At 44.3% G+C, this 13924-nt stretch overlaps 1 protein-coding gene across 6 annotated transcripts in view; it reads left to right on the top strand.

Moving 5' to 3' along the window:
• LOC146174893 (uncharacterized) overlaps positions 1 to 5676 on the top strand; it is a 126901-nt gene extending 121225 nt beyond the window's left edge. For 5 of the 6 annotated variants that reach the window (XM_084584101.1, XM_084584104.1, XM_084584100.1 and 2 more), the window contains 3 exons: positions 538 to 620; positions 3460 to 3546; positions 4902 to 5676. In XM_084584101.1, the coding sequence (XP_084440227.1) occupies positions 538 to 620; positions 3460 to 3546; positions 4902 to 5006 (275 nt within the window). In that variant the 3' untranslated portion in view covers positions 5007 to 5676. The remainder of the gene's footprint in view (positions 1 to 537; positions 621 to 3459; positions 3547 to 4901) is intronic. The other variant, XM_084584105.1, reaches the window with a different exon arrangement.
• The last annotated feature ends 8248 nt before the right edge of the window (positions 5677 to 13924 follow it).

The following is a 13924-nucleotide window of genomic DNA, read 5'->3' as shown; positions in this document are numbered from 1 at the left end:
ATAAGGGCTTGTTATATTCCGAGACTTTTTCTATCGCCTGGTTGATGGAATGAATATGATCTATAGTAGAGTAGCTTTTCCCTGTACTGCGTCTAAAACGTCACGAAATAATGGGCTGCTTACGGTATACAGGTTAGGAAACAGTTATAGTTTCATTATCTGTTTGTGGAAATTGCTCATCTGGTTACTGCATATACATCTCTCCCGAATCTCTAGCTATTGATACCAGCATCGTTTCTTACGTCAAAAGAATAGTAGGATTCGAGATTTATAGCTCTTGCAAGCTATAAGCGAACTGAGATCATTTGAAAAAACATGACCTCGCTATTTTTTTCTTTGACATTGTTAAGTATCACGTATTTTGGCGCCCGTATCTTGCTATTCCGAACCGATCTTCGACAAACACGGAGCCGATATGCACTCTGGTCGATGTATTTGGGATGCAGACATCTTCAAAAAATACCTACGCGTGCCACAACGAATAACATGTACTTGTTTTTATCAGGGTTGAAACTTGTGACTTCTATTCACCTTTAGAATCTCAAGAAGAAATCACAAATGCTCAACAAATAGTATTTTCTCGTAAATACCACAAATGTGATGAAAGGAAGCACACAGCGGTAAGCATCAACAGGCTTTTTATAGTGTTATTCATGTTTTCTGTGCTCTATGATGTATAAGTGGTCTCCTCTTCTTGTTCGAAACTTCTTATGTAAGCAGTCGATATTTTCATGGACAGTCTATATTAATATATTATAATGCAGGTCATGCCTCGGCGCTAACAACTATTTCTATATATTGTAAACAAACTGATATTCCAAATTATCTAATAGATTCTTTGTCACATGCCGCTGGTGTGCTCGCGCAAGAACCCAAGTGATCCACATATTTTTTTACGAGACACGTTAGAAATTTTGAAATACCACAAGAGTGCTTAGCAATACTTTGGCTGAACCTGTACGTTTAAATAGCGGTGTCCAGGCGCAAAGACCAGTAGAAGTAAAAGTATGGAGTTTGAAGAATTAGCAAAGCAGCATAAGTGCGAAGTGAAGATATACATTGACGCCAACCTCAGGTAGTGGATATGTGAGTAATATTTAATACATATTGTTGTGGGACGCTGTGCCCGCCTAGAGATAGACACAGAAGAACGGAGGACACCAGGCAAACACCACTTGCCCCGGCGCTCTTCTTGCGTTCTCTAACCCTCGCGCTGGCGCCGCGCGCTCGTCTCGCGCTCGTCCCGCGCCTCTTCATTTTCTGGCGCAGCCCTCCTCGGCGCGCGCCGTAACATCTTTCCACCAAGGGGGGGGGGGGGGGGGGGGGGGGAGTGTCGGTGAGCTGCTGCAGGCGCTCCACGCATGGGGCGGCATTTCGTGGGGAAGACAATGAGGCAGCAGGCGACGACAGTAGTGGTGATGACCCGGTATCTAAGTCGGAGTCAATAGAGAGAGAGAGAAAAGTTTATATAATGCAAAAAAAAAGAAAAATAATCTAGAGCTCCCGTGATTGGATCCTCAGTCCAGGACTCCCGCGGCCGTTGTTGCCCTGCTGGCCCGTTCAATCTGCCAAAGCTGGTCTTTCGACTCCGAACTGGACAGCGCAGCCTCCCACTGCTCCGGCGTGGCGTTGTGAATTATCGGCAATGCATATATTTTCTGGCAGGCCCATGTGATGTGATAAATTGTCGGTTTTTGTCCACACAAGAGACACGTGTCCCTGTATATGGTCGGATGTATCTTGCTGTATAAAGACAGGTATGGATAAGAATTTGTTTGTAGCTGCCGCCAAGACAATGACTGCTCCCTGTTTAACAACTTGTGGGGCGGAGGATACCGTCTTCTGGCTCCCCGATAGTGCACCAAAATGTCTGCGTAGGTACGAGTCACTGCCCCGGTCTCTTCGGCCTCTGACCTCCCTCGGTTTGCACAACCTCGAGCTATGAGATCGGCCTGGAAGTTCCCGGGAACGTCGCCGTGCCCCGGAGCCCAAAGTACGAATGTTTTGTGTCGCTTATCCCGCTGGCCTTCAAGATGGCGGCCGCCTTTTTGCCAATCCAGCCATTGGTGAATCCTCGGCAAGCGGCTTGCGAATCGGTCACTACTACTAGCGAACGCCCGGACCTATTGCCCTCTGCGACCGCTAGAGCAATAGCGGCCTCCTCGGCGTCAGACAAGGTGCAGTTCCGTAGCGAGGCGCTCATTTTCTCCTTTAGCTGGAAATCTACAACCGTCACCACCGCATCTCTTTCGTTAGAATACATCGCCGCGTCTGCATAGACGGTGTTCTTGTTCTGATAGGTCTTGGCTAAGGCTTCCGTCCTGGCCCTACGCCTACCCTGGTGAACGGCAGGATGCATGTTCTTGGGAATTGGCGCTACTACAAACGTAGACCGGATCGCGTCCGATATGTCTATCGTCCGTTAAATCTCTAGCATGTCATCATGATAGCCTAGTCTTCGGAGGAGAGGTCGTCCCGCCGTAGTGTGTTGTAGCCTCATCTTCTGAGATACAAGCTGGGCTTCCTGTGATCTTCGTATGTGTTTGTTAAGCCAAGGGCCATTAAATTCGCCTTTTCAATAGAGAGTTTTAGCTTACCGTGATCCGCAATCCGCTACTGGGATCCGCCACCGCGCATTCCACTGCGCATGCCCAGACGCCCCTTGACGCCGACAGATGGCGCCACATACTGGGTGTCGGCTGACAGACCCGCCGCGTCAGGACCAATCAGTCGGGACGCGCGGTAGAGAGCCACGGTGGCGGATCGCGGATCACGGTAAGCTAAATATCTGTAATGCTGGCGCCGTTGACATATCGCTTCATGTTTGACCCATGCTCCGGGAAATGTGGTGCACACCGCATGGTCGATGCTCGGGGAGGTCTTCGAGGCGGTATGTCACGGGGCCGAGCCGTTCAACGACACGGTAAGGGCCGCGGTATCGGGGCATGAGTTTCGTGGCACGGCCAGTCGCGCGGATGGTGCGGCGAACGAGGACCAATTCACCGGACCGGAAGGGGGGAAGTGGTGGTGCTGTCGCATTGGCACTTGCACACGCGCATGGGCCGTGAGAAGGTTGCGCTGAGCGTCGAGGCTGGCGCAACGAAGTCGTTGGGCGGAGTCAGTTGGTGACGCAGTCTGATTGGGAAGGCCCAACTGCGCGTCGAGAGGGATGGAGGGTGTTCTGCCATAGACGACTCAGAATGGCGTGACATGCGTTGTTTCTTGTCTCGCATTGTTGAGTGCAAAAGCTGCCGCCGAAGCAAAACGATCTCAGTTTCTGTGTAAGTGGTGTAAATGCGTCCTCACAGAGGCCTCGTTTCTATGTTTACGGCGTGCATGCCCTTGCTATATTTGACAAATGTTTTTGACATTGAAATATGAGTACAAGCTACGTTTTTTGTCTAGAAAAGCGCAATTGGGTTTCCCGCATTCGTTAGTGACTACTACATTTTCTTACAGCGGAATGTTTTACTAGACTGCAAATACTACTGCAAGATGAAAAATGAATATTTCTACGGATTCTACATGAGCAACAGTTCTTGTCAGGTAACATAAATTCGTTATAATATTTCTTCGAAACTGATTAAAATTGCCTCTTTTAAATAACGCGAAAGCTAATGCGTAGGTGTTAATTACGCAGATATTCATTAGCAACCTCGGCGACCGTAATTGTTTTGAACGAATATGCTAAAACATGCTCAGGATATGCGATACTAGCGGGCATCAAACACTTAGGCATAGAATTTGAGAACTACATTTCTATTTTCTGGTTGATATTGCAGATGATTTTGTGACCTGCAACAGGAATTGATGTGCGATGATTTCGTATTTTTCTTTTGTTTAAGCGTTGGTGGGGAGTATTGGACGTTGGTATTCTTGGACCTATGTCTAAACGCTCTTCCGCACTTATTTGAGCATGTACTGTGGAAGCCAAGTAAGGATCTACTTCCGAAAGAATTTCAGCGCATGCAGGAAGCACTGTCAGCTGAATGTGATTCCGGAACATTAGTTGTATCAATGCATTGCTCATGTTTACGACTCCATGCCGTCCTTCCTTCTATGTTCATTCTTATAAAACGTGTGGGCACTAGAGAAAAAAAGCTGATTTTTAAGAGTAAAAAACTTAGTAGACGTATTTCGGCTAAATTTACGTTAGATCGCATTTGAGTGTATTCGTACTAGATCATTACAGAACATTCGCTTGGTGTAAATTCATTTGTTTCTACAGCAGCGGAAAGCAAACTAAGATCAACATCTCCTACCGAGCTAAAAGACAAGGTGTATTGTTTTTGGATCAGCGTCACTCTAGCAATCAATCTCTATTGAGTTGGCTAGTAAATTTACTTTGTCAGATGATGCCTTTAATGAATATTAACGCGTTTATATTTTCTCGTTATAAACATTTTTGAAGCGTTTTCATGCGCAGTTCACCATCTGAAGGTAAAGTCCGTTCGATTATCCTCTATTTTCACGTGCACATGGTAAGCCCGAATTATGTTCAGTATAATACAGAACATGAGACGTCCGATGGTTCACAAGACAAGAGGGCATAATATGCATTTCGAGTACCCTTTGCCTATTACGAAGTATATTTACTCCAGAACACTCATCTACCCCTCCAAATCTCCGCAAGTAAGCTGCTTAAATTATGCGGTTACACTTGAATCCGAGGTCGTATTTTTAATGGCGTTCGCAGAATTACACTTGAGGGCATGTCAGATCTCACTGCGCAGGTTCGTATCATCCCGATGAGACCTATTTCAATTATTTCGGAAAAATAAATCATGACAATAAGAAAAATTTATTTTTTGTTTCCGATGAGGTCAAAAGCTAGGTGCCTTTCTGATTATCATAGGAACACGCATGTAACTGTTTTTTACACGATCCTAATACTTTTTCAGGATGGCAGTTTTCCAGAAGATCAAAAAGGATGGTGTTGTAAAGAGAAGTGCCATAGCAAAATGTATTGCAAAGACCTAAAGGCAAATACTGAAGAAACTCAGTGAAGACTATAGCAGAAAACACCAGTTGTGTAAATTTTCTGAACAAGTGCCCATCGCCTTGTTTGATAATTGTATGCAGAATATTGTCAGTGGTGCAAACTCGCGGATGACGGTTGCTGAGATGTTGGAAAAGCCCCCATGTTGATGGTACGCCCTCACGTGTGTCCGTAGCCTACGTTCGCAATTGTAAACATTGCCTTGTATAAGCGGCAATACCCAACCTAAATAAACACTGCTGGAACTAATAACATTTAAAAAAAGGCAGTTTCTATCAGTATTACAAGAATGCATTAGAGTTCATGTCATAATTTCCCTATCAAATACAGCAGAACAAATGTCCTCTCAAATGACATCTGTTTTGTGGTAAACATGTAGCAATGGTACAGCAAAATACAGAAAATATTATAATCGTTATTTTGTACGGGCTTTTAGGGATGCAAAGATAAAACATTAACTTCAAAATTATGGTAACTATATTAGACGTTTGAGAGCCAGGAGGACACAATACACCATCGATTCATTATTGGCGGGAAATAGCAGATGAAACAGAAATATGAACCGGTGAGATACTGAAAATGGTCAGTTCTAGGTAACAAAATAGAAAGATCATTCTGGTGAGAAGGTTGGTGATTACGAATGCTGGTCTTCAACCATAACAGAAATAGTAAATTTGTTGCACTAACTGCAATTGTACAGGTAATAGGCTGTTCAGCAGTGTAATGCTATGAAATGGTTAAAAATATAAATTTCCATATAAATAAAATTTAAATACATATCTGTAAGCTGCTTTTCTCCGTTTTATTTCGAATAGCTTATAGTAGCACTATAGATCTTGTTTTCAAATTTAGTGAAATCGAGCCAGATGGCAGTACAGTTCTTAACTTTGGACCGGACAATTTTGTTACATCGTTGATTATGATTATTTCAGTTAAACGACGAAGCTTCAGGATTGTGCTAGTTCTGCTTTCTATTGATGAAACCACTTTAGAACGCGAAATTGAAACCGGGGCTATTTAGGTCTCTTTGAATTTACGTGCTTTATAATCTACATCGATGCAAATAAAGTGCATGCAAGCTAATGCAGCAGTAGTGAGTTCGCAATTTATCAGTAATTTTTTAACTATTTTTAAGTTTGGATAATATAACCGTTCTGGGTCTAGCTTAGAGTGTTTATGCATCTAATATGCTCCTATTTGAAAACTTGCCAAATAGATGAAAACAAACAAAACATGCACGTCAAATAAGGTCTATTTTGACTACTATTTGAAGCAGAAAAGGAAGATTTCATAGCGAAATGATTTTTTGTCGTAGTAATGGCTGTTTCTGAGACTCAGTTTTGTGAAGGTCCACCTTCAAAATCCCCTCTTCGAGCTTTGAGGAACTAGGATGTGTAAAGCGAAATATATGTTGTTGACCATTTGCTGGAATCGTCTTAGTGCGCAATGTGATGTGCTGAGTGAATACCAGCTGAGTTCAATGTTATAAGAATAATTGATTGAAAGAGAATAAGAGCCACCATTTGAGCCATATAAATTAATAAAATACTGTATACCCAAGCGGCAAACCTATGGTGGGCCCGCGCTCGGCCCTTGCCAATATGGCCGACTAAAACTCATCGAGCCGACCTAGGCCACCCATCTCATCCCGAGGTCAGGGATTGATAATGGCCTAAGAACGGCCGATCATCGGCAATCGACCTCAAGCCGATGAATATGGCCGACGTGGCCAAGCTACTGCCGCTCTAGGGTCATGCATGGGCCATGGCTTGCCGACTTGGCCAGCCTAGTGCAGCGGTAGGGTCATGCATGGGCCATGGCTTACCCACACATGGCCCAACCACTTCGGCGGTACGCGCTGCCCTGTGGTTTATTCACCGTCGGCAGTGGACTTCGGGCTAACGAGTATGGCTGACTTGGCCAGCCTATTGCCGCGCTAGGGTCATGCGTCGGCCATGGCTTACCCACACATGGCCCAACCACTTCGGCGGTACTCGCAGCCCGCTGGTTTATTCATGTATAATTGGTGTCTACTCATCCACGGCCTATGGTTTACCCATTGAAACGTCTGCAGTTAAAACGTCTGCATTGAAATTAGCGCTGCGGCAATATTTTTAGATGCGCATCTTCGAGCTTTACCTTTATGGTATTGTACGGGCAGGTCAAAAGCAACCCATACGTATGTAGCTTAAAAAAGCCTGAGCATTGACAAATGTAGGTTTAAACAGCACTTTTTATTGTTTTTTCTTAAATAATCAGAACAGGCTCAAAGCCCTCCTAATAAAAAAGTGCCACTTATGGCTTACTAGGTTTGTGAGGCTTCACAGCAATTTATTCCGGCTTTCAGCTTCTAGACTGTGTTGAAGATGTCACGTTTCCCTGCAAATGTGCCCGCCGTCCCATTACTAGCCATCGCTTGATTGCTGCCGTGGTCTTCCAGAAGAGGGCGTCACTCAGGTACATGCTTCTTCTCCTCAGGCATTCTAGAAAATTTACGAAAGAAAATATCAGGCTACGTTCCGTATTCATATGAATTTTCTTGGCTGTTAAAGTGATTATAGGCTGTCACTCAAGCAATTATAAGGACCTTCAGTGAGATCAGTGGTGGTGTAGTCATCGGATGATATTTGAAGTCAATTGAAATATCAGGTACACCATGTTTACACATATACTGCTTGTCCAAGCAAATTTGATCTAAGGGCTAAAAAAGACATTTCAGAGGCAGGCGAAGGAAACCAGATACATATTGCTAGAAGTTATCTTGAGCGCTGCCGAAAAAGTTTTGTTTGGAATCCCGAATTGACATTATTTACCTAAAGTACTGAATAATGACTTACACAATAAATGGTGTTGCTACTTTGAAGAGTACCGGCACAAACCAAGTTTCATTATTTGCGATAAAGGACCCTCACATCTGCATGTTTTCCCCAGATACAATAGGAAACCCCGAAAATACTAAAATCAGATTGCCGGACAATACATATGCGCCCTTGGCTTGGTTCGACAGCCCTGTGTAGCGGTAGACCTATAAGTTGCCTATGGCTTTTTCGTCTGCGCCAGCACATCCGTTCAACAAGACTGTATTTGTATTTAACAGCTGAATAATATGTTCCACTCATTTATATCCTTACCGCTTTGTAGTAATTATCCGCATTGCTAAGTGCGGCACGCTCAGTGTAACTCACGCCTTCATGTGCGCCAGAGGGCCGACGCGCTGCAACCATCGCCAGCATATCACCCTTACTCATGCATGGGGCCAGTCATCATAGCGGCAGGTTGTTTCGTACGCTGAAAATCATGTTGAGAGCAGCACAATTGATGTGTGCTAATGGGCTGGTAACGGGATCGGTATCTACATAAACCGGAATTTCTCTGCAGATGAAAAAAAATATAAACGTGAGGTTACTAACCATCATCATTATCATCAGCCTAACTATACCCACTGCTGGGCGAAGGCCTCTCCCATATTTCTCCAATTAACCCGAGTCTGTGCTAGCTGCATCCACTTGACCTCTGCGAACTTCTTAACCTCATCCGCCCACCTAACTTTCTGCCGCCCCCTGCTACGCTTTCCTTCCCTTGGAATCCAGTTACTAATAGCAAATATTTAAACAGGGGTTTCTGAACGTGTTCACCGACTCTGAGTCCCGTTTACTGTCTAAAGTGAATATTTAGTACTTGGAGCGAATAACCTCACTTCCCTACTTAAGAAATAAAAATCTACGGCGCTGTCCTAGTGGCGGCCAGCAATGCGCCACTGGTTTCTATCGCCTGTTCTAATGGTTTATTTCTAACTCCTGGCTCGAACTATCGGGCACAGCAGGTGTAATATAGCTTGAACAAAACCTAGATGAGATCATATACATGGGTAGGTTTGTAAGCTTTACAAATTTCATTTACTAATACTACGAGAATTGCGTCACTGCGGCCTTTTTAGAAAATTGACACAGAACAGCGCTCTATTCGTGGCTAACATAAAATACTCAACGTATCATTTCAGCTTAGCGAGAGCAGCTATAACAGAAATGGAGGGCTGGCGACATCAAAGGTGTGCCTAGGGTTAAAATTTTGTTAGATGGCACAACCGTTCGAAATATGGAATTTTACAAAAATAAGCCATTGATATTGGCTTTCCCACAGCGTATATTTGGGTTCCTTAGATAACAAACGCAATCGAGGTCCCATGAACATCTTTCGTATAAGTGAAATTTTTATATGTGGTGGGAAAATGTCTAGACATAAAAGAATAAAACCTTAGTGTTGCAAAATACGGCTTTGTGTCCTGAAAAAAAAAATCGTAAGGTATATCTTTAGAGGTAGAAAACGCTCTTTTTGCCCTTTCAAAATGTTGCAAGTTTGGAGACCATGATTTTGCCATCTACTATTTTTTACTCACTAAATTCATCCAGGTTTTACATTTACAAGCACTATAAGAAACCCGTTTTGTTTTTGCAGTTGAATGAATAAAAAATCGTAAACTTTGCTTCAGGAGCGATGCTAGCTGCAAAAATATCCATTTTCAACCTTATATACTGGCATATGAGAAATTAAGTTGGTTGCACTAAATATGTTTTCACTTCCTAATGCATGTTCCTAATTCGAGGCAATGTTCGGAGCTCCAGACCGCTAGATGTGTTCTCCACAACGCATCAAAATTGCCCAAAATTCGAAAACTGTAGTAAAGGAAAAATTTGCTGCAATTAAAAAAAACATCATCTATTTTCATTCAAATACCTCTCAAGAATCCTCATTACCTCAAAAATATTATGGACTAAAAAGTGTTTCGTTATACTGTTTAAAATATAACTAACTCCCCACGTTCCCGGTAAATCGCATGGCTGACGACGAACATCCCCCGGCCCCCCCGATGAACCCGCCGGTTGTCTGCTCTGGCTCCTTACGCCAGCGAGAACCTGCGCTCTTCAGCGGGACCGACGACACAGACTGTGATGTCTAGCTTGAGTCGTATGAGCGAGTGAGTTCCTGCAATAAGTGGGAGGACGCCACGAAATTAACAAACGTACTATTTTATTTCACCGGCATTGCAAACTTGTGGTATGGTAACCACGAAGCCGATATCACGACTTGGGATTCATTTAAGGCTAGTCTTACAAGCGTGTTTGGTCGTCCAGCAGTACGAAAGCTCCGAACCGGACAACGTCTGCAGGATCGAACACAGCAGCTCGGCGAGACATTTACAAGTTATATTGAAGATATGCTCCACCTGGTGCAGTCGCGTAAACGCTCAGATGTCCGAGCCACAGAAGATAAAGCACATCCTGAGGGCATCGAACATGACTACTTTCAAATGTTAAACTCCCGGGATTTGACTACTGTTGCTCACGTTATCAACCTCTGCCAGAGCTACGATGAGTTGTGCAAGCAGCGCATCCTCCCTCGACAGCCGTCCGCGCCTGCAGAGTCACTTTCTGGCCTCTCCGCAACATCTGAGACCTCCTCGCTACTGCAACAGCTCAAAGACTTCATCCGCGAGGAGGTTGCTCGCCAAACATCTCTGCTGCCAGCAAACTGCAAGCTGTTCCGCAATTTGACGCCCCTTCGACAGGTCATGAGCGACCTCGTGGCGGAGGCCCTTCCATCTGCCCCTCCGCCAGCGTCCATGCCTCATACCGCGCTGGCCGTGGAGCCCCTCGCATACGCCGACGTCCCTGTCGATCCTTCATTGACATGCGCCCCCACTTCTGTCACACCGCTGACGTACGCTGCCGTCGCTACTCGACCACGGCCACCTAGCTACCCTTTGGTCTACGCTAGGCCTCCAGCGCCTGTGCAGGAATTTCTTCAGGCACCACAGCCTTTGGTTCCGCCTCGTCCGCTGCGCCGGCCGCAATCCATGGCGAACCAGTGATAACCGTCCAATATGTTATTCCTGCGGATTTGTTGGCCATATTTCCCAGTACCGCCGAGAGTGCACGGCGGAACCATGACGAACGCGCCGGTGAACCCCTTCCTGTTCTTTACACAGGTCACGCTGTGGACTACCATCCAAACTGCACCTGCGCCCGTCATCCTCAGCAATCAAGATAACAGCATATTTCATGGCAATCGTGGCATCGTGACAAGCCCGGATTCCACCCATGCAACTTTAGCGCCACCACTAACGGCATATATTCAGCATCTAAGCGAGCAGAGCTTCAGAGGGCACGGCGAAATCATGACGAACGCACCGGTGAACCCCTTCCTGTTCTTTATACACAGGTTCGTGTTGATTTCATCGTTTGTTACCGTAGCGATGACAGGTTTGCTATTGTCCTGCCGTGCCCGGCTGTTTGCTTTTTGCTGTTTGACGAAGCCTGGTTTGTTTTTCTCATTTTGCTGTCCGCTGATGTTGAGGCAAATCCTGGATCGGATAAAATTGAGTTTGTCTTGAAGAACATGCAGACTTTGCAGGCTTCCATCGATACTGTCTCCTCGTCTCAAAAATATCTCTAGAAACAACGGTCACTGCTAAACTTGCTGACCTAAATGAAACGCTCAGGGTTATTTCCCAGCACACGGAAGAAATAGCAGAGCTGCGGTCTGAGGTTTCTTCCTTCAGGAAGGTAATCATCGACCAGCAGAAAAAGATCAATTACTTAGAAGATAGAAGTCGACGAAGAAACGTCGTTATTTTTGGCATTCCCGAAACTGAAAATGAGGACTCAATGAGTTTGAGAGAGAAGGTTTTGGATGACATATTGCAAGAAAAACTTGGAGTCTCGGCAAAAACTGTTGAACGAGTACACAGGATAGGAGCAAAAGGAGTGACAAATCCAGACCAGTAATACTTAACTTTTTTTATTATAATGAGAAAATGAAAGTACTACGTAACTGTCATAAGCTAAAGAATACAGCCTTTTCCGTTAATCAAGACTACTGTAAAGCGACACTAAAAAGACGCTCTAACGTGTGGAAATTTGGAAAGCAATTCAAAGATAAGGCCAAAAAGATCACACTGGACTATGATCGTCTACGCGTGGATGATACCATATATACGTGGGACGAGGCTATCTCGCAACCAGTTCAGCTACCGCGCGCCAAGCCAAGTGGTGAATATTGCTGACGCAGAATGAGAGAGTTGCGCATTATTTCGCTTAATGCACGAAGTCTTGTCAATAAGTCAGGTAACTTAGAAAAGATTATTCTTAGTTATGATCCGCACATTATAGCTGTCACGGAAACGTGGCTTTCATCTAATATTACAGATTTTGAAATTATTCCACCATCCTACAAAATGATAAGACGTGACCGCGAAGGACGAGGAGGTGGGGTGGCTGTGACCGTAAAAAACGATATACCCTTAGTTCAGCTGGAAGGAATCGCGGGTCATGAAAGCTTATGGTGCACAATCAACTTTCCAAATCTTTCCGTTTTGCTCGGCGTGGTTTACCGCCCTCCTAAAAGTGCTGTATTGTTTATGGAATCACTGGCAGGATATTTAGAGCGCACGCTCAAACCTAATCTTAGGCTAGTGCTTACTGGAGACTTTAACCTACCTGGCATAGATTGGAAACGTTTTGCAGTCTCGGGTTGCGAAGATGCAGATAGCGCTCGCCTTCTTCTTGACACCATATTTTTTCATGATCTTAAGCAAATTGTAAGTGACCCAACACGCATTACTGAATCGACGCAATCGGTTCTTGACCTTGTATTTCTCAAAAACATGCCAGATGACAACGCAGTTAGTACCACAGATGGAATTTCGGACCACAAGCTCATTCACGTAAATGTGAAATTAGACAGTAAAATACCCAGGCATTGTCGCGAAACTTTTCGTAATTTTTTAGCTGCCGACGATGAGTCCATTCTTGATAATTTACACTTCGCCTTTTCTGAAGTCGACCAGAGAGCCGATGTCTCGTATCTTTGGAATAAGTTTAAAGCTTTAATTCTATCCTGCATTAGAAGTTTTGTTCCACTACGTCATAAGACGGCAAAACGTCGCAATCCGTGGATTAACCGCGATATAATTCATTTAAAACGCCGTATTGCACGAAGACGGAAAACGAAGGGAAAGGCTTCCACTGAACTGGTTGCCCTTAAGGACGAACTGCTTAATAAATTAAGGAACGCACGCAGCAAGTTTTATGGCCAAACGTTAATAAATTTCTTAAAAGAGTCGCCCCAAAAGTTTTGGCGCTCCCTCTCTGAAACCAAAAGAAGTGTGGAACAGCTGAAAATAAATGGTAGCATAACTGACAACCTCACTTATATTGCTAATGAATTCAGCAGTAGCTTCCAGCTCGCCCTTGCTGGACCAGGCTCCTCGCATGTGCGAGCCCCGAATGTTGTCCAATTCCCGTCTATTGCTGTAATGCCCGACATAGAGCTTAGTCGTCAGGGGATATTTTCACTCTTGCTAAATGTGAAAGTAAACAACGCATTTCTTAAAAGATATTCTGAAATAATGCCTCATTATCTTTTTGTTATATTTAATGCATCTCTTCAGCAATGTTCTTTACCAACCGAATGGCTAACAGCTAGAATAATTCTGGTATACAAATCGGGCAATAAATTTAATGCTGCTAATTATAGACCAATCTCATTACTATGTTCTTGCTGTAAGATACTAGAACACGTAATAGCCCATCACATATCTTACCACCTCGAATCTAAAAGCTTTTTTGTCGCCTATCAACATGGCTTTAAAAAAAGGGTGTCAACCGTCACGCAACTTTTATCGGTCATTCATGACTTTGCTTCGGCCGTTGACGGTGGCAAGCAGGTTGATGCCATATTTCTTGACCTATCAAAGGCTTTAGACCGCGTGTTGCACCCTTTGCTTATTGATAGAGCAAAACAAGTGGGGGTTCCAGACAATTTGACTAGATGGTTACAGGCATATTTAGGCAATATGACCCAATTTGTGGAATGTTCAGGATATAGACCTGCTTATACTGATGTATTCACCGGACTACCTCAGGG

This window comes from Amblyomma maculatum, chromosome 11, assembly GCF_055883805.1.
Source record: "Amblyomma maculatum isolate TAMU_Amacu chromosome 11, ASM5588380v1, whole genome shotgun sequence".
NCBI lineage: Eukaryota > Metazoa > Arthropoda > Arachnida > Ixodida > Ixodidae > Amblyomma > Amblyomma maculatum.
This window is presented reverse-complemented; position numbering and strand designations above follow the sequence as displayed.